The sequence below is a fragment of the Apium graveolens genome, chromosome 5 (assembly GCF_009905375.1).
Source record: "Apium graveolens cultivar Ventura chromosome 5, ASM990537v1, whole genome shotgun sequence".
Taxonomy (NCBI): domain Eukaryota; kingdom Viridiplantae; phylum Streptophyta; class Magnoliopsida; order Apiales; family Apiaceae; genus Apium; species Apium graveolens.
In genome coordinates this window covers 14,269,840-14,291,102 of record NC_133651.1, presented here as the reverse complement: position 1 = coordinate 14,291,102, position 21,263 = coordinate 14,269,840, and the positions used below count along the sequence as shown (strand labels likewise).

The 21,263-nt window shown below is 35.9% G+C and overlaps 4 protein-coding genes across 4 annotated transcripts; all 4 read left to right on the top strand.

Moving 5' to 3' along the window:
- Positions 1–3,475: 3,475 nt before the first annotated feature.
- LOC141659842 (uncharacterized) lies at positions 3,476–5,844 on the top strand. The gene is made up of 4 exons (XM_074466769.1): positions 3,476–4,097; positions 4,200–4,375; positions 5,141–5,185; positions 5,284–5,844. The coding sequence occupies exons 1-4, from the start codon at positions 3,476–3,478 to the stop codon at positions 5,842–5,844; spliced, it is 1,404 nt and encodes a 467-aa protein (XP_074322870.1).
- Positions 5,845–6,463: 619 nt separating this feature from the next.
- Positions 6,464–13,910, top strand: LOC141723467 (DEAD-box ATP-dependent RNA helicase 10). Its single transcript, XM_074525284.1, has 14 exons — positions 6,464–6,598; positions 6,781–6,921; positions 7,893–8,016; positions 8,099–8,168; positions 8,465–8,527; positions 9,549–9,623; positions 10,237–10,356; positions 11,716–11,757; positions 11,840–11,914; positions 12,458–12,604; positions 12,800–12,937; positions 13,102–13,213; positions 13,281–13,369; positions 13,600–13,910. The coding sequence occupies exons 2-14, from the start codon at positions 6,783–6,785 to the stop codon at positions 13,720–13,722; spliced, it is 1,317 nt and encodes a 438-aa protein (XP_074381385.1). The 5' UTR covers positions 6,464–6,598; positions 6,781–6,782; the 3' UTR covers positions 13,723–13,910.
- A 138-nt stretch (positions 13,911–14,048) lies between these two features.
- Positions 14,049–15,519, top strand: LOC141723468 (uncharacterized). Its single transcript, XM_074525285.1, has one exon. It carries the CDS (start codon positions 14,278–14,280, stop codon positions 15,049–15,051), a length of 774 nt encoding a protein of 257 aa, XP_074381386.1. The 5' UTR covers positions 14,049–14,277; the 3' UTR covers positions 15,052–15,519.
- A 140-nt stretch (positions 15,520–15,659) lies between these two features.
- Positions 15,660–21,121, top strand: LOC141723466 (uncharacterized). Its single transcript, XM_074525283.1, has 5 exons — positions 15,660–17,510; positions 17,627–17,688; positions 17,784–19,511; positions 19,906–20,038; positions 20,206–21,121. Exons 1-5 carry the CDS (start codon positions 17,375–17,377, stop codon positions 20,925–20,927), a joined length of 2,781 nt encoding a protein of 926 aa, XP_074381384.1. The 5' UTR covers positions 15,660–17,374; the 3' UTR covers positions 20,928–21,121.
- The last annotated feature ends 142 nt before the right edge of the window (positions 21,122–21,263 follow it).

Genomic DNA, 21,263 nt, shown 5'->3' with positions numbered 1-21,263 from the left:
TAGGAGTAGTTCATACTTCGTCAGATGCAATTCGTTTGTCTCGGGTCTTAGCAGGCGACTTGGAAGTTTTTATTATTATTATTAGGTCAAGCGGTCTTGAAAGTTTTTCAATTCTAAAATGAAAATAATAATGTTGGTATGGATACATTTTTCGGAGTTTAGTTCTAAGTATGAACTTCGGTAAGTCTTGTCATCTGACATGGTTTGATTTGTTTTGTTATGTTTGGAGTCTTGTCTTTTGACAGATTCTGAGGTTTTGCTTTAAGTATCAATCTCTCATTCAATCATTTCGTTTTCATTATTTTCTGGTTACAATCATTAGTAATACTACCTCTGTCCCATTGAATTCTATACGTTACTTTTCGGCACGCTTTTCAATGCTCATTTAAAACATAATTTCACAATATTTTTTTTTTAAAAAAAAATTCTGAAAAAAAGTTTCATGTTTAAACTTTTATTCAAAAAAAAAAATTTTGAAAAAAACATTACGGAACTATATTTTATAGAGACCTCGAAATACGTGCAAATAGTAAACGTATAGAAATCAACGGGACAGAGGGAGTATCATGGCTATCCCTGAAATATTGGCTCAAAGCATGAATATGGTGACTCTGGAAGAAGAGGAAGAGGCTGGTTATGAGATAATAGCAGAAGGAGAAGAAGAGCATAATCAGACCATTCAGGGTTTTAATCCAAAACTTTGCGTGGTGGGAAGATTCATCGTTGAAGGGAATGTTGATTTTCTTGCATTGCAACACACGATGGCTGCAATATGCAAACCGGGTAAAGGTGTTTACATGAATGAGTTGTATTCAAACTTATACCTATTTCAATTTTATCATGAGTTAGATGTGAAAAGGGTAATGGAAGGATGCCCCTGGTCTTTTGGTCTTTTAACAGGCGCCCTTTGGTGCTGGCGTGTCTGAAGGAAGGAGAGAATCCAAAATGCGTAGAGTTAAACTTAATGGAATTATGGGTACAGATTCACGACTTGAGGTCGGGTTTTATGTCAGAAAAAGTGTTGAAGAACATCGGAAACTTTGTTGGTCATTTCGTCAGTTGTTGTCCAAATAACTTCAAGGGGGTGTGGAGGGAGTATATGAGAATAAGAGTAGCCATCAATTTGAATAATCCAATTAAAAGACGAATGAAAATCAAAATGGCTGGAGATGAGTGGAATTGGGTAAACTTTAAATATGAAAATATTCCCCAGTTCTGTTTTATTTGTGGAGTTATTGGTCATTCGGAGAAATTTTGCAGTAAATTATTTGAAATCCCGGAGGAAGAAGTCATTAAGCCCTATGGACCATGGATGAGAGCACCCCTCAGAGGCCAAGTTAAGCCGATAGGGGTCAAGTGGCTCCGAACAGAGATGCATGACGGAGCAGGCAGTTCGGAAACGGTGAAGCAGGGCGATGGAGTGAGAAAGGAAACCATGGTTCTCGATCCACATTTTACTCCAATAATTCAGGAAAGTAGTTTGGGGAGAGAAAATCAAGGGATTTTGGAATTTCAAAGTGGAAAAACAAGAGCGGGAAAGGAGTTGGTTGTTGAGCCTATGTTTATCACTATAATTACGGGAGCTGATAATAGTAAAAAGGATTTTATTATCATATAGTACAAAAAAGCGTCGTACTGGAGATGGGTACAATCCTCTTAATAATATGGGCCGAAATAAAGATGTGATTATGGAAATAAGTGATGGAACTGAGGATGAACAACATACAAGTCGAATAGAGGAAAATGTGTCAAAAAACGAGCTAAGGGCGAGTATCCAGGAGGATGCTCGCCTTTATGACGACCTTAAGCAGGAATTACCACGGGTTTGGGACCCCGTGGGCTTTTCAATTCTTAATTATTTTCCAAAAGAAACCCGACTTCGTGTTTTTAAGTGAGATTATTTGTAAGAAGAAGACAGTAGAAAGACTACATAATTCAATAAATCTTGAGGGAATGGTAACGGTGGAAACACAGGGACTTAGTGGAGGCATCGCTATGTTATGGAGGTATAAAGAAGAAGCAACTTTAACAATAATCATATCGATATAAAGATCAAGAATAAAAGTGAGAATGAGTATAGATTGACGGGAGTGTATGGCGAACCTGACAGGAGAAAAAGACAAGAAACTTGGAGTATGATGTGTACTCTAGCAATGAATAATTCCCTTCCTTGGTGTCTCATTGGAGACTTTAATAATGTGTTGTCACAAAGCGATAAGGCAGGAGGCAGACCTTTTCCACGAGATTAGTTCAAGGGTTCAGAGAGGTATTGAATGACTGCAATTTGGTTGATATAGAGTTAAAAGGTTACCCTTATACTTGGGAGAGAGGTGCCGGGATTTCAGAGTCGTCTTGATCGAGCTATAGTTAATATCCCTTTTCTTGATGTTTTTGCTGATGCTACGCTCACCAATTTGGAGATTTCAACTTCAGATCATAGTCCCATACTGTTGGAGCTTCATAAAATCAGAAAAGATGTTCTGATAAAGCATTTCAGGTTTGAGAACGCTTGGCTTCGCGAAATAATGTGTCAATAAATTGTTGAAGAAGTGTGGGCAGATAATATAAATAAGACACTGTTTGGGAAGATTGAGAAGTGTTCAAGTATTCTATCAATCTGGGCCCAGGAAATAACTGGAAGTTTTAAGAAGAGGATTCATAATTGCAAGAGAATCTTAAAGGCTATGAAAGGAAGAAGAGATAGCAATTCAATCTCAGTGAATAGAGAAGCACAAAAGAAGCTGTCTGAGGTATATGCGCAATAAGAAGTATTTTGGAGGCAACGGTCTAAACAGTTGTGGTTGAGAGAAGGTGATAATAATAGTAAGTTCTTCCATGCCTCAGTAAAGAAGAGACGAGCAGTTCATAAAATTTGTAGTCTAAAAAACAGTCAGGACCATCTCGTGGATTAGAATACAGGTTTGGAAAATGTGTTGACGAGTTATTTTTCGGAGCTATTTACCAGGTCTCATACAGAATGGCAAGAAGTGATTGAATGCATTGAGACTAAAATGTGCAGAGATCAAAACGACATGCTACTCGAACTTGTGGAAGAAGCAGAAGTCAAGACTGCATTATTTCATATGCATCCGGATAAAAGCCAGGGCCAGATGGAATAACGCCAGGTTTTTTATTAAAAGTTTTGGAAAATAGTTCATGCTGATGTGGTGCAAGCTGTTAGACAGTTCTTCGAAACTGGTCGAATCGATAATCATCTGGTGGATACCAATATAGCCTTGATTCCAAAAAAGAGACATCCTCAAATAATGAAGGATATAAGACCAATATCACTCTGCAATGTGATTTACAAGGTAATCTCAAAAGTGTTGGCAAATCGCTTGAAGAGAATTATAGACCTGGTTATATCCGACACTCCGAACGTTTTATCCCTGGTAGACTCATCACAGACAATGTCATGGTAGCTCACGAGTTGATGCATTTCCTCAAAAGAAAAATGAATGGTAAGCAAAGTTGGATGGCGTTAAAAATAGACATGAGTAAGGCCTACGATCGGGTGGAGTGGAATTATTTAGCTGCAGAGTTAAATAAAATAGGCTTTGATCATAAAGTGGTTAATTTGTTCATGGCGTGCATTTCCTCTGTTAAATACAAAGTCTTACATGCTGGAAGAAATTTTGGTTCAATCACCCCGTCTCGGGGCATCAGACAAGGTGATCCTTTAAGTTCTTATTTGTTTCTCTTATGCATTGAAGGCTTTACTGCTCTTATCCGTAAGTATGAATCGAGAGGGTTAATACACGACATTAAAGTCGCACAAAGGGCTCCTTCCATATTACATATTCCTTTTACGAATGATTGCTTTATTTTCTGCAAAGCAAGTCTAGAGAGTGACAATCATGTCAAGGAGATGCTTCATAAATTTGAAACAACTTCTGGTCAGCAGATGAATGTAGACAAATCTTCAGTATTTTTTAGCAGAAATTCTGGTGCAGCTCTTAAGCAAGAATTACGTGATAAATTGCGGTTTGTAGAAGCAGATGAGAATAGGTCTTACCTAGGTTTGCCTAGTCTTATTACAAGGAAGAAATATGTGGTGTTTGGCTTCATTGAGGAGAAGCTGCAGGATCAAATCGAAGGTTGGGATAAAAAATAGTTGTCAAGGGGGGCTAAAGAGGTTTTGATCAAAACAGTTGGTCAAACATTACCAAATTACACCATGAGTGTGTTTTTATTACCAGTTAAAATTTGCAGGGATTTGGAAAGAGTTATGTGTAAGTATTGGTGGAAATCGGACGGGAAAAAGGAAAGAGGTATTCATTGGATCTCGTGGGACAGAATGCGTTCAAGGAAAAATGAAGGAGGAACGGGCTTTCGCAACATCAGGGATTTTAACGTCGCTCTCCACGCTCAGCAGGTATGTAGATTGATTTAATTCCCAGACAAATTGGCGAGTCGTATTCTTAAAGCTAGATATTACAATGCAAGTTCTTTTTTGGAAGCTCAACTCGGTAGTAACCCGAGTTATATACGGAGAAGCGTCCTAGCAGCCCAGAGTATGGTTAAACAAGGAATAACATATCGTGTGGGGAATGGAGAAAGTAAAAACATCACTGCAGATCCATGATTATGATTTCCAGATGAACAAGACCCATATATTCATACGAGAAACGCAGTTATTGAGAATCAAACAGTCTCGCCTTTGATGATCACAGGCGAAAAGAAATGGGATTTTGAGTTAATTGCAGATGTATTCGATCAACGACATGCAGAGCTTATTGTCAATATTCCTCTGAACTACCAAGTCAAAGGCAACTGGTATTGGAGGAAAGATAAGTTGGGTCAATATTTAGTTAAGGAAGGCTACTTGTTTTTACAGGAAATGAAGGAAAACGTCACAGGGGATAGTACTTCTGGATTTTGGAGGAATCTGTGGAATTTAAAAATTCCTCCAAAAGTAAAAAACTTTTTATGGCATGCTTCGAATAATTTCCTTCCTACCAAGGATAGATTGTGCAGTAAACATGTCCATGTAAACGAATGGTGCCCTACCTGCAATGCAAGTCCAGAAACGATCCTACATTCCTTAGTCATGTGTTCTTTTGCTCAACAATGTTGGAGCATTTCAGCCTTGAAAGCTATATCTGGTACTCCTCTCACATTTTATGACTGACTGCGAAAGGTGTTTGAACAGAGAAGCAGAATAGAAGCTCATAATATAGCAATGGTAAGCTGGATGATCTGGAAGAACAGAAACAATATAGTGTGGAAGCAGAAAGGCATGGAGTCTTTTAGTATAGTTCGGCAATGTTTATCTTTAACCAGTGGAAATTTGTTCAGGATAACACATTTAGCGTCTCAATGAGTTACATGACCCAGGAGGATGGTGTGAAACAATGGCGAGCTCCAACAATTGGCAGAGTTAAAGTTGATTTCGACGCAACGATATTTGAAAATCCAAGCAAGTACAACCACACTTTCGTTATTAGAGATCACGAGGGTAAGTTGATTAAAGCAAGATCAAGATGTTGTCAGGGCTCAGTAACACCAGTTTTAGCAAAAGCAATGGGAGTTAGAGAAGCTCTCAGCTGGGTGAAGACGAAGAAGCAGCATAATGTGGAGGTGGAAACCGATTGTCTGGAGCTAGTCCAGTGGATACGCAGTTGCTACTCAAGCTTATCATATCTTGGACGCGTAGTGGATGACTGTCGACAACTTCTAGCAGGAGTACAAAATCAAAACGTAATGTTAAGGTTTGTAAAACGATATGCAAATAGAGTAGCTAACTATTTAGCGAGGTATAACTATTTATCAACTGATCGTATTTGGCGGATGGAGGATGTTCATTCGGAGTTTTATCATGTTCTTTGTAACGATTTGAAGTAATGAAATTATTCTTCTATGACAAAAAAATGAAAATAATTTATCAATTATATGCACAATTTATATATTTTTTAATAATTTTAAGTTATGCATAACAATATAATTATCTAAACACATGCTAACTTAAAATTAAAGATTTTATTTGTGCAAAAAAAAATTAAAGATTTTATTATGTCTCATAACCAATTTCTGCTCATACCAGATTATTTTTTTAAAATTGTCTTTAATTTTTTAAACTAGTAACGACATTATCACATTTCAAAAGTAGGATAAAAAAATATTGGTGAAATATCCTTTTCTCACTTAAATATATTAATATATGTTTTTGAAAATTGGGTATCTCATAATACAATTTTAAGAATATATATCGTACCGAATTTTCAAATTTAAAAGCTGAAATATGTTTTACCTAAAGGGATATGATATATGTTTTTAAATACCGAACAACATTTTTTTTTGACAAACGAAGATCGAATGACCTGTTCTCTAAAATGTAAATAATATTTTTCGAGATACCGAAGTTCGGATCGAATCTATAAAAATGACCAAAAAGTTGAAAATGCATATTCTTAATAAATCATTTATTTTGATTTTCTTAGTAATTTTCGAAAATAAAATATACATAGATACCTGTAGACACGATAACTGGGGTAGTACAGTAATCCACAAAACCCTGATATCTGAAGCAGCCACCCTCCCCTTTCATTTGTGCCGCGACAAACACTCTTTTCTTCAAATCGCCGCCTTGTAATCCACGGTAATTGCCTTAATTTTTACTTATAGTAGTTTTTTGCCTTTGTATCTATTAATTATATGTATACTGGGAAAAAACAGTAAACCCTAGGTTTTAATTTTTTAATTGGGCCTGCCTGCTTATTATTATTTGATACATATGTGTTTGCAATAGTGTATTTGTTTAATTGTGTGTTTTTGGGATAGATATGAATATGGAAGATGATACAGAGGTGAGTTCCTTTAAGGAGCTTGGAGTATGTGACCAATTAGTCGAGGCTTGTGATAATCTCGGTTGGAAAACTCCTTCCAAAATTCAGGCTTTAGTACTGCCTCATGCTCTTGAAGGTTTGCACTCTTGTCATTTTGTTTTTCATTTTTTGCGTGTTTCGTTGTTTGTTTTATGGATTTTTATTCTCTGGACTATTGGCCTCTTTAACTCGAAACAGAACCTGGTAAAAATTGAATAAAACCGAGCCGAAATCGAAAAATTTAATACCGAACCAAAAAGACCCGAACCGAACCAATTACATTAATAAATTAAATAAATTTATAATATGTAATAATTTATATAACTTTATATAAATTTTAAGAAAGTTAAGTTCCTCGGATAGTTCATTCAGGATAGTATTAACTTTTATATCTTTCTACTGTGACCGGAGCTTGCCAGTTAAGTGTCATATAAATTGAAAAATGATGTTTTGAGAAGAACCTATTTCTAATGCAAATTATTTTCGTGTAATACATTTAATAGTTTCTTATACCTTCTGCATGTTTTATTGGCTTTGCAATACTTGATTTTCAACAACTTTTAAGACAGTAAACTTGAACTTCTTTTAGTGTAAGCAGTCACAGTGTGCAATGTATATCTTCCAGTGAACACTTTATTTTTATATTCCTGCCTAGTTTCTCTTGAAAATTTGTGTTTATTCTTGAAATGGCGAATCAGTTCAACGATAAGACTACTATAACTAGCGCGGGGCAACTAGTTTCTTAATTAATTTTACATGTTTATTCAAATTGTAATTTTTTTTGTTTCTAAGTAATCTTATCCCACAGACTAAGTTTCATTCCCGCATACTTCATTTCCGTGAGATTGGTAATGTCTGGAATTAATTGAGATTAAACATCACCTGCTCGAAATGAAGTACATATTGATATGAACAGGTTCATCGACTTATTTTTAAGGATAAAAAATGATAGAGTGGATACAGTCCGGGAATTATAGTTCTTCAAAATGAAGATGGCCTAGTGATTTTCTCATGATATTGTTACTCATTAGTCGTTTGATGCAATAATATGGGTTTTTATATTTTTAGGAAAAGACTTGATTGGGCTTGCCCAAACTGGATCCGGTAAAACCGGAGCTTTTGCCATTCCCATTCTTCAATCTCTTCTAGAAAATCCACAAGCCTTCTACGCCTGTGTGCTTTCACCAACAAGGTTCGTCATGTTAATTGATAGTCAAAATCTCTTGGGTCGAGGCATCTGTATATTTTTACTCAATGTTGTGCCTTCACTCCAGGGAACTTGCAATCCAGATTGCTGAACAGTTTGAAGCATTGGGTTCCGGTATTGGTGTGAAGTGTACTGTGGTGAGTCTTTTAATATATGATTGTGTTTATATGTGGCATGTCAATTTTCGGAAATCATCTGCAAGCTTGTTATTTTTGGCCATTATTAGATGCTAATTGCAGTGTTTTTTTCACTCGTACCATTGTATAACTAGGTAATGTGTGATTCCCTCCACCTAGTTACATCACCTGCATTTTTTATTACCTATATTTCAAGAGTCTGATCTTATAAAAACCATTCTTTAGAAAGTTTATTATTATTTCCTTAAATTTGAAACTAAAAGGTCTTACTAGTTATTGACTTACAAATGATGCAGCTTGTTGGAGGGGTGGATCAAGTGCAACAGAGCATTTCTCTTGGAAAGCGACCACACATTATTGTAAGTTTTCAAGTTGTTCTTTGAGGTCTTGTCGAACTTGCTATCTTTAGAGTACAATCGATAAAAATAAGCAACCTTGGGAATATATTGTAACTCTTTACTTATTAGTAACATGTTAATTGAGCAACTGGTTAATTATACTATCGTAATGAAAAGGAATATATTATTTGACAAACGAGACGCTGTGGATGATGCTATGGCATCCTCTCCAAACATTTTATTTGTTAGATGTGTATCAGTGTCAATTTTAGGATGATAATGTAAAGTGTCTAATGCATCTTCTGCAATCTGCATATTATTTAGAGTTCAGGACTGGATCATGTGCTTTCTAGGAGTAATGTAGGTTTGTTAGATATAGTTATATTACCTATTATTTTTCATCTTATTTATTACAACATCTTATGTCAAGACATGTGCTTTCTCTAAGTAATGCAGGTTTGTTAGGTATTGTAATATTACCTATTGTCGGTGATCTCATTTTATTACATCTTTTGTCAAGCCTGATAAATATGTAAGCGTTCCTAAGATTTGCCATTAAATACACGTGAATTGTGATATCCCATGATTGTTAATAAGCTAGTTGAGGATCAAGTCAAAGAGGGCATTGTCTTCACTCTTCACTGTGTGTGAACCAGCAATCTTTTGTAGTTGTATACTTTTTACACTAAATACTTAAGCTCTCTAATTGCTTTGCACAAAAAAAATCATCCAGGGTTGATCATGGTCCTATTAGTGAGGAGAAGATAATGTAATAATACCGAAGTAATCTACAAAGTAGTGAACTCTTTACTGATACAACCACACGCAGGTGTCTTGATAATATCCTCCTAAGAATAATTTTTTTAGTTATTGATGCCCAATACTCTATAAAATGTGTACAGTCATCAAATATTTTTTCATCAATCTCGAAGTACTAGTAGATTGGACATACCTAAGTGTGCTTGAAAAAAATAATAATATGCAATAGGAATGTATAAATGGTGTTGTATCAATCGTGTGACGCGTTGATTCTTCATCGCAGGTTGCAACTCCTGGACGCCTTGTGGATCACTTGTCCAACACAAAAGGTTTCTCACTTCGTACATTAAAATACTTGGTAACAATTCTCACATGCATCAATTTTGTTCAGAGGGACACTAATTTATTTAATTATATATAATAAAAATATACGGTATTTTAATGTAGTTTGCAAGTCTAGTGTTTCAGTACCATAAACGTCTAGGATTTGTAGGCCACTAGGTAAATCTTGTGGATCATGAAATGACATGATACTAACTTATAACTTAAAAGTTATTAAAATACTCATCTAGCTGTCACTTCATTTACCTTGCTAAATTGTTTTCTGTGATAATACTGTATTTAAAGAAAATTATTTGAAGTGTTTGTGCATAATAGAGAAAGACTCTAATGGAAATCTTGCCTAATACATTTGTTCCTCGCTTCTGCACTTGATGCCTGTTATTGCTAATGGTTTCTTCATTATTGTAATATCTTTGGTGAATTTTATCACTTCTAAGACTTCCAAAACACTGAATTACAGTAGTTTAAGATCTAGGTGTCCTCAAAGAAGTTGGTTGAATACCATGTATCTCTAGGTGAACTCCTTATAGCACAAAAAGATATCTTTTTTATTTAATTATTGCAATTTTAAATTGAACAATATTGTTCTGTCCTGTGTGTCCTTAATTTTTTCCTTTGCATGTTTTCAGGTGTTAGATGAGGCAGACAGGTTACTTAATGAGGATTTTGAGAAGGTGCTAGATGATATTTTGAGTGCTATACCTCGGGAGCGAAAAACATACTTGTACTCTGCTACTATGACAAAAAAAGTACGTACCTGCTGCACCTATACTGCTCTGAAAACTATTAGTGTTATGCATGCTTAAAAAGTTACTTTTTTTCTTAAATATGGATATCAGAGCTAATTCTTCAATTTAGTAATGCAGTTTTTAAATTAAATCTGTCCGGAAAAAGGGCCCTATTCTGTGGTTTAATGAATTTTTTTGCTTAAAATATTATTAATCTTGAATTCATGGTATATTGTCATAGCTATAATTAGCCACATAATGATTATTGAGGTTCGTAGCTTTTTCTTAATCTGTTTAATTGGAACAGAGGGGTCGTTTACTTGATTTTGGTGCTTTTTAAGAGAAGTTTGGCGAGGGATGGCTTTCCTAGCGGAGCTCTCTTATTTGAATAGATTACCAAGACAGTTGTAGTAGTATATTTGATTGGGGAAGTGGCTATAGGCTTTGGCTAGCCACTTCAGAATTCAGATGCAGGGTGGTGACTGGTGGCTTTGTAGCTAATAATATCTCTCCTTCTGAACCAAACATGCTAAAACCTGTAGAGGATATAGTGCTGATGATATCTTTGTTAAGATCTACGTAATAGATGAATATATATTCCTACTAGTTATCTGGAATTTGTAAATGTCTTTATCATCGTAGGAGGAGGTGAACAAGTTGGTTATGCTCTTCGTGTTTTTTGTGCAAGGAGTATTTGGAACTTAGTATATGTTACAAAATCTCGTTTTAATAGTAGCCTCGGTATATTACCTATTAAGCAGAAATTAGAGCTTATATCAACATTTTGTGCGGTCAGATTTGAGCATATACCGGTTACTGTATCAAGCACATTACTGCCTATTATTTATGAAAGTTTTTGCTATTGGGTTCTGAAGAACTATATATAAGGCTTTTTAGGGTAAGAGGAGTAGGTTTAATTTTGTGAGATCTTGGAGTTCTCGTAGGTTTTAGACTCTTAAACTTGTTATAATCTATCAAGGACTCATTTGTAGATTAAAAATACGGGATTGGGTTTTAGGTCTTCTCTAGTTTGTGCTGGGACTTTGGTGGTAGCCTAGTATTTCTTAGGAGGTGAGCTATAGGCTCATCTTTATGAAATGTTTTACTCTGGATTGATATTTGGCATTAAATAAATTTTAGTACTCTGTTCTTGAGCATATATATGTTGGAATTATGTTCGAGATTTTATTAATTTTAGGTGAATTGAGTTGTATCTAATAAATTTTGAGAGATGGGGATCACTCTGCATTGTATTTTGAGACTATCAGTTGTTTTTCACATTACTGTAACTTGTCTGGAAATCTCTTTCATTTATTTGTTAGCACCATTTAACAACCTTCACGGAATTGCCCTCTGACATTATACACTATGAATTTGCAGGTTCAGAAGCTCCAAAGGGCCTGTCTTAGGAATCCAGTGAAGGTATGTAATTTTCCTTTAAAAATTATCTTCTTTAATAGTCTTTTGTATGTAAATGACCTACTAAATCAAATTTGAACTTCAGATTGAAGCTGCATCCAAGTATTCCACTGTTGATACGCTGAAGCAGCAGTATCGCTTTGTTCCTGCCAAGTTCAAGGTTTTCACTTCTGTTACTAACACTGTCTTTAAAAATGTTGCTGAATATTCAGATCTATGTGTTAATTATCATTTTCAGTGTCCAATAATACTTCCAGGATCGTAACCGCTTACAATAGTTTTTTTTGAAACTAACCCGTTACAAAAATTTACTCTTGTTCAAAACTGAATTTTATACCCAAACACCCACATGATATATATATATATATGTATGTAATGTTATAGATTTGTGCTGTATATGTGTGTGTCCTTGTACACTAGTATGAGAGATTCTATATTGCCCATCTAGCTGAAGTACAGAAAGTAAATAATGCATCTTATTTGTCTGCTTATGGTCTTGTTTATCACGAACTACACTATTGAGCCTGGGCTTATTGTCCCCGCATCTATTGCGACTTCAGTTTCCGGTAAATATGCCGGGAAAAGACCCTGTGTATTTACATTTTTTCCTGTTCATTGATTTATGATTTAAGCAGTACATTAACAATATTAGAGTTAGGACCAAAATTTTGATCTCAGCTTTTAAAGAACTAATTGGTTACAGGACTGCTATCTTATCTACATTCTGACTGAGATGTCTGGGTGCACATCGATGGTTTTTACTCGGACATGTGAAGCAACAAGATTTCTGGCTTTAGTTTTACGAAATCTTGGTTTTAGAGCAATTCCAATTAGTGGGCAAATGACTCAGGTAAATTATTTTCATGAAAAAACTTGTGCAATTCCAAGTGTTTTTCTCTTTCTTCCTTTGCTTGCTGTTCTTTCAATGTTGTTTTCCTTCACTCTTTCCCAAGGGTGGGTTGGGGAAGTTATCTCTTTTTAGATATTTTTTTCATCTTTTATAGTAAAATAACGTTAAGATGAACTAACACACTTTGCATGACAGGCAAAAAGACTTGGATCTTTAAACAAGTTCAAGGCTGGGGAGTGTAATATTCTCATCTGCACTGATGTTGCTAGTAGAGGACTTGATATTCCTTCTGTGGATATGGTTATCAATTATGATATTCCAACAAACTCCAAGGTAAATGACTTGAACAACTAATAACAGACTAATAAAATGTGCAACACTAAAGCTAAAGTTGCATCAAATTTGTAGTGGAAGTTTTTTGTTAAGAAGTGACCATCTATTTTCCAAAGATCAGTGGGGTGCTGGACTAAAATTTTTGATGATGCAATCAATCACAGGATTATATACACCGAGTGGGAAGAACTGCTCGTGCTGGACGATCTGGTGTTGCAATTTCGTTAGTAAATCAGTATGAGCTGGAGTGGTATTTACAGATAGAAAAGCTTATAGGTGGGTAGCTTGTGGGTCTACTGTAGTTTTCTGTGTTTTATTGCTTATCGCTGACAGCTTTCTTCAGGCAAGAAATTACCTGAATTTGAAGCCCAAGAGGAAGAAGTCTATCTACTGTCGGAGCGGGTATCTGAAGCCAAAAGAATATCCATAATGGTATAATTCTCTTCTACCTGTGATGGTTATTGTGCTAAAATGTTATTATGATGTGCTCGCTGGAGTTGAGCAATCTCGAAAACTTCCGTTTCCAGTTGTTCCTCATTTTCATTTTATGTATAAGTGGAACTCTAGTTATAGGTTTTTTTTTGTCTCTACTATGTGCAAAGCCTAGAATTTGCATTTCTTGTTATGAGGTCATCAGGTGACACTCTTCTTCCCATTTGCAGAAAATTAAGGAGGAAGGAGGGAATAAAAGAAGACGAGGTGGAGACGATGGTGAGGAGGAGATACAAAAATATATAGGTTCGAGCAAGAGTGGGAAGTCTTCAAAAAAGACGAAGCGAAAATAGTGCAAATTTCTTGTAAACCAATTTTGCTTGATCTTAAAAATAGATTAATGATGTACTGTAGTATTTAATTTCTTTGAGAGGGATAACTGGAGCAAAACAAGAGAGACTTGTTACATGAAACTTGTAATCAGTATCTCGAGAGTTGATTTTTATTACAAGAAAATAATTATAATTTTATTTTTACTGCATATGCTTTTACGTGTGGTATTGAAAGATTTATGCTTAGTTTGAAATAGAATGACAACAAATAGAAGGTTGCTTGGAGAGCATGGAGTAAACAATTCTCTTCCTTTTGTACAGATATAAACTATAATTCTAATTTTATTTTTAGATCATTTTTTGGGTAAGAAATTCCAATTTCAGTCATGTTTAGAAATTCTATTATTGACTTAAAATTCATATTATTTTCGGTTTTGAGTACAAATATGAGAAATGGGAATGGAATAAATCAAGGAAGTGTGTGTCGTAAAGTTAGTTTACAACTTTACTTGTAAGAAGATTTGTTATTAAGAAGATTGCCCTGTACTGTACAGGATCAGGAGAAGTAGATGAAACATGGCTACTGATCTTTGCTCCAGTGAAACTCCTCCTACAACAAGCCCTCGCGTTTCATTCTCTCATAATCTCTCTCAATCTGACATCAACCACCTACGTCTCCTATCTCGCCCTGTTTCATCATCATCATCATCCGTTGATTTCGATTTCTGCATTCGCCAGAGCAATGTCGATCAATCATCCTCTGCTGAAGATCTTTTCTCTGACGGTAAAATTCTTCCTATTGATCCAAACATAAAACACGAACCGCAATCTACATCACCACAGCCTCCGCCGATACCACTACAACCACATGTCAGTTATACGGTAGAAACTAATGTTCCGAAATGTGATCAGGACACGAATGAAACAGTAGTGTCACAATCACATGATCAGAAACAAAAGCCTGCAAAATCTTCGTTTTGGCAATTCAAGCGGAGCAGTAGTTTGAATTGTGGCAGTGGATACGTGCCAACGTTGTGTCCAATTCCTCTTCTGTCGCGTAGTAATTCAACTGGTTCGGCCTCGAGTTCTAACAAATCTTCATCTTCTCCAAGAGAATCTCATCCAAATCATAAGCAGCACGCGCAGAAGAAGAACTCTGTACCAGTTGTACCAATAAAACAGTCAAAAATTTCGGCATCTAACGGTCATCAAAAGAATCCGCTAAAAAAGAGTGGTTATGGCAATGGCAATGGTGTTGGAGGGAATCCGTTGTTAAATGTCTCCTCTGCCAATCTATTCGGTTTAGGCTCAGTTTTCTCCGGAAACAAAGAGAAGAACAAGAAGAAGTGATTAATTATGATAATTAGTCATTATTAGGAAGCTTGATTCTGGTAATTCGATATTTTACTCGAGATCAATATCGCAATAAGTAAAAGGACAGGGGAGGGGCCAAACATACAGGCGGGTAACATTTCCTTTCATGGATGTCACATTCCAATTTTCCTTTTTTGATGTGTGTGTGTGTGTGTTTTTTCAATTGTGTTTGTCTAGATAATAGACATGCATGGTCCCTGGATTGTGTTTTTTTGGATAAGATTGTTAACTTTTAACAAGTTGCCCATGTGGCCTTGTTGCTTTTATAGATTGGACTTGGATGAGGTTTGTATTCTATTTGTGTTCTCTTATGGTGTGCTTGAAATGTGGTACTTTTCATGTTGGTCATCTCCTTTTGGTTGGAGATGAAAGACTAAAAGACATAGTAGTAGTTTTGTTGTAATGTGAGCAAAGATTTGAAATACTATGTATCTGAATCTGAGATGGAGACTGATGGTTTAGTTTTTGGTTTCTTATTGTTGGGAGTTTGGAGGAGATGTTTGTTGTTTCATAGTCTCACAACTCACAAGCCTATTGGTTCATATTAGAATGAGCAATGCTAGATATCACAAATTGCATCCCCAAATTGACTCGTAACATGATTTGATACAACTCTTTATGTGGATGATTATATGCAATAACTGACACATTATACTTATTCAAACATTCAAGCTCAGATAATTTTTGTCTTGGGTAATGATCAATGCCATGAATGGAGTAGACCAGTACTGTACTATACTGACACAATCAATGCAAAACAAATACGCTAATTAGGTCAATTTAAAGAAATGCTACGAGTTATACTCCGGCCATGCATCAACTAGCTAGGCCGAGGGTGTGAAAGTCATTTCTAGTACACAAGGCTCTCGTATCAGTAGATTTGGAGAATATTGGATGTAATGTTCTACTTATTTGTTACTATATAAGATAACTACTTCTCCTTGTTTATTATGTGAAAGAACAAGTCTACAGCTGATCATTAGGTGAAAAACATCCACCGTAATGTGTATGGAGACCAATTAAGAGGCATAAACATCAAACTTTAATCACATGTGACTTCTACAATTCTTTTCTTCCACTTTGTCAACAAATGTACTACCCACTACCCAGATTCTGTGTTTCAACACTCTTAAGTCTTAACAAATAGCAGAACAAGCTATAACCTACAGAAAAAATCATTTGAGTAAAAAATTATGATAAAAAAACAAGATAATAATTTTACCATAAGGTATGTAGTAATTTTAACATGGTAAATCAGTGCATTGCAAAGAAGAAAACAAAAGGGATGGAACAGTTAAGTCTGCTATTGACCAGGTCAGGTGGTATGTGCTATTTACCATAAGTATCTTTAAATTTATTAATAAAAATTTAAATTCTATTTTACAAAATTTCGTTGTACATTTGATTATTTTCAAAGAAAAATAAAGATAATCTTGTTTGTAATGGCAAAATTTTTGACAGTGATTGTTGTAAGCATGTTCCGCAGACAGGTTTAACACGAGAAATTAATTGGAGTCCTAATTAGTAACCTTAGTACACCCATGTAGTATTGTAGTCAATGAGCATGCATGGCACTATGGCAGTATGGCACAGCCTCATCAGCTGTAAGCCTGCAACAATGCACACACAGTGGAAGGAAAAGAGAGTTGTCTGGTCCTCTACAATGTCAGTGCTTAAGCTCTGTACATGGTAGTACATTGTAATTCACGTGTCGGTGTCATGTATCTTCCTCTTTCTAGTAAAAGTAAAACAGTGTATACTTTCTATGAATTTACTACCAGTCTGTTTTACTTTTATTAACAGTAAATTTATCAGTCTTTGAAACCTCAGCACAATGGCCCTTCTGATGTGACAAACAAATGTGCAGTCATTTTGTACAGTTCTTACTGTTTCTGTTACTTTGTTCCTTACTAAATATTTACCGAAATGTATGCTTTAATGCTTACTCAACATTTTTGGTAAAGATCATCCGTTAAACTCTGCTGTTGTGATATCAATACCAAATACTTACTGTGTTGCAGCATCATTCCAAAATGCTCACTGTTTGTTTACATTACTGCTTGTAATTTATAAGCAGAGTTTGTATTTTTAGTTGAAGATATCATTATTGTTATAGAGGGGGAGGAAAATTTTTGGTTTCATTTTATAGATTATAAGTGAAATTTTGGGTATTTTTCTTTTCTTGAGCTGAGAAGTGAATGAGTGTTCATAGGGCTCAAGGGATTTGTGTTTGTGTGTGTGCGAGCCCCCGCGTTTATTCATTATTAGGGTTTAAGATTGTGTTTTTTCTTGGGAGAAAATGAGTGAAACTGTGTCTTCCTTAGTAGCTGTTACAGAGAAGAAATCTCATAAGCCAGGTAGCTGCACTGGTGTATTCTTTCAGCTTTTTCATTGGAACCGCAGGTTTGCGAGAAAGAAGAAAATGCTTACCCAAGGTTTATGTTTCTTTCAAATTTTTTACAATTCTGTATTTTTCTGGCTGTTCTTGTTATTTAATATGAAAATTGAAGATATTAGTGTTTTCTACTCTTCTGGCTTAATTTGGTGTTAGCTGGTACAAATCTGGCGTCGAAGAAGTTTGGATCTGATGACAAGCTGCCCAAGTTTCCATTGGTAGTTATCTACTCAGAAATTATGCAGTCTTATATTTAAGTGACTCTTTTTTCCTGTTTTGCAATTTTTTTATTGATTTATATGACATATGCTAGATTGCTGATAAAAGCATTGTGGTTCCTGATTCTGGACAAAACCATGGCATGTTAACTCCGGGTTTAGTTGCTAGGCTTATGGGTTTGGATTCTATGCCCGCTGTGCAGAGGGATAAGCTAAAGATACCTTCTTCTTTAGAAACTGAAAGTGATTCGGTATCAGATAATGACTGTTTATCAGGTAGCCCAGCTGGAAATTCCGAAGATTTAGGCAGTAAGCATGAATTGAGGCCTCAGAAGCTTCAGAAGACCGAGTCTTGCAGAAGATATGCTGTGACAGGATTTGGAGCTGAGGCTGCACCATTTAGGAATGTTCTGTCAAGATCGAAAAAACATCATCAGAAATTTGCTTCACCGGTTAAGAGTTCTATGAGTCTCTCTGGGAGACATGCATCTACACTGATTGATGCTGCTACTAGAATTTTGGAGCCTGGGTTAAAATCGAGGAACAGAGCTAAGTTTGTTCTACATGATTGTAGTAAAAGGCCTCATACTCTTACCAAAACAGTCAAAACTGAGGCAACCAAAGCTTCGACAGATAGCTTGTTAGAAAGTTCTTATTTCACAGATGTTTCCAAGTCATTCAGTAGGGGTGACAATCTTCTTGATAGTGTGAACTCTAGGCAAAATTTGGTAGAACAGCCACCTAATTCACATTATATCAACCACTCTTCGAAAGGATTAAGCAGAATTAGACCAAGATCACCTATGCCCTCCTTCGAGTCAGAAAAGGAGAAAGTACTCAAGAAAGATCAAGAAAAATTCACTGCTTTTGCAGCTCAAGCCATGCACAATGCACCATCTTACACTGAAGTTATATCACATGGGATGGCTTCTCAAAGGGATGCCCAAACTCGGTGGCAGTTGACAAGCCAACAGAGCAAGAGCCAACAGGATTTAAATTGTTTAAAGTCCAATCAAAAGTTTCCAACGCAAAATAAGGTGTCTGCGGTGAGGGACAGGATTTCAGCTAGATCAAAGTTAAGTAATTTCCCGAGGAGCAACCAGAGCAGGTATACCATTGGCCTGAATCGTTGTTCTAGTGATGGAGGACAGCTACATCTGCCTACTGAAGTGGATGTCTGTGAATATGAGACAGAGAGGCATACAAGGGACTTGACAGATAATTGTGTACCTTCTGTTCGAAAGAGATCATTGAAGGTCATCAGAACAGGTGAAGGTTCAGGTTTTGTACGTTCTGGAAATCAAATTCATATGAAATCAGATGCAATGATTGAGAAAATAATTGGAGGGAATGTTCAATCACGGGTCTGCATCGGAAACAAATTTGCCTGTGAGCTAGAAAGTAATAAAGCTGCTGGCAGGGTCAACGTGCACAATGATGTTATCTCCTTCATTTTCAGTTCCCCTATGAAGCAAAAAGTGGAGATCCCTGAAGAAACAAGTGATATGGTCGAAGCAGTGTTTTCCAGCAACAATATCACAGGGCATACTAGCTATGAGAAAAATTTATTGCTGACAGGAGATAGTTTAGCTTTAGGTACCCTTGTAGAAGAAAAACTGAAAGAATTGATCAATCACGAGATTGATGAGTTAGCATTCGGGAGCACTCCATCAGAGCGAACATCGTCAATAATTATTCAAGAGCTTATATCTGCCTTGAATAGTGAAAGGCCTTTGTATCCAAATGATCTGGCTGTTCGACCATGTGGGAAAAATGCTACATCCTACTCTGGTCTTACCCCAAATGTACAACTGAAGTTCCAGGTTTGTTTTACTTCCAATCAGTTTTGAACCTATTCCCAAACCTAGAAATAACCTTAAGCTTGACATACCTGCCAATTCATATACATTGATCCTTACAAATCTGTTTATGAAAAACTAATCACAGCCGACAATTCAGGAGAAGTCTCAAATCATCAAACTAAGATGAAATTGCAGTTGGGATTTTCCCCAAAGTTTAAAGTAGTCTTCAGATGGAAATCAAAAGTTTTTCTATATGTATTGGCATGACCTTCCTTGTTTCCATCACTTAACCAGTTGCAAATAAAGATGTGTTGTTATCTAAAATCAGCCATATTTCCCTCTGGATGAAGCAAATACTGTACTTCAGCAATTTCTGCACGTATTTAATTATAAGTTGGTTTCTAATCTCTTGCAGCCCAAACCGAAAAGAATAAGAGATCTGCAAAGCTACTCAAATGACAGCAGCAATAGTCTGAGCCCGGTATCTGTTCTTGAAGTTCCCATTTCATGTGGGAGTGACCTTTTCAGCTTTACGGATTATACTTCAGGTAAGTGAATGATTGTTTATTTCGGATTCAGATAGTTAAGTTTTATGCAGTTCCCACAATGAAGTTAGTTAAGTTTTATGCAGTTCCCACAATGAAGTGAGAATTGTTATGTCTTCTAACAAATTGAGTTATATCTTATTTGTTTTGGTAATTTCTTCTAATTACAGTGTATAAACATCATGATGGATCAGTGGGGTTGTGCTGCATTAAACCGCAACATTCAGAGACTTATTCAGATCCTGCAATCTCATTAAGCAAAGGACGGCCTGGTCTAGAGCTAGTTACAGAACTTCTCAACCGTACTTCTGAGTTGTTATGCAGGGTTGACAATATTTGCTCTAGACTTGAAGGAAGCAAGCTCGACTATGCAAAAGAAGTCATTTTAAATACCGAACTATTGTTCGGGAGTTCAATGCAACATGATTATGACGTGAATAAAAGGTTTTTCATCTCCTGTTTTCTCCCTGATGAATTAGACACTCTTGCAAGTGTTCTATGTACAAGTTGTAGTAGCTTTGCCAGATTCAACACCAAAAGAACCTCACTTCAAGGACTTCTTTTTGACTGCATTATTGAGTACATGGATATGAGATATGGTCCTTGCTTCAAGTATGGCAACAAAACACCGAGAAACAAGCTGTTATGCGTAAGTGCTGAAATGCTGACTAATGAGATTGTCAAGGAGATCATAAGTTGGGAAGGCTTGCCTAGCTTGATTACAGACGAACATATAGAGAAGGAGATGAGTTGTTGCCTTGAAAGATGCTTCGAGAATGAATTATTTGAAACTGGTGCTGCAATTGATGAAGACATTTTCCACATTTTAGTGGATGAAATGCTAATTGACTTTACACAAGCCAAATCCGATTCCTCTCTTAATGTAATGTAATCTAACCTGTTCCTCGCTCTTTTCTTTAGGCCTAATCAAGTGAATACATCTAGTCCTGTAAAGGAATTTCCCGTCCATGTACAAGTAATTGCCTAATTTTGCTTTTACAGCGTTATTAAAGCTCACAGTCGTTTATGACAGACATTATGCTGAAGTTCTGTTCTATATATGAAAATGTACTTTGGAGTTTCAAACATTGTTGTGAAAGCTGAAGTTTTGTTCTATAAATGAAAATGTACTTTCTGAGTTCCAAACATTAATGCGAAAGCTTAGCTCTAACATGAAACATTGAAACCAAAATCACCATGATCCTGTTATAACTTACAAACAATTCAA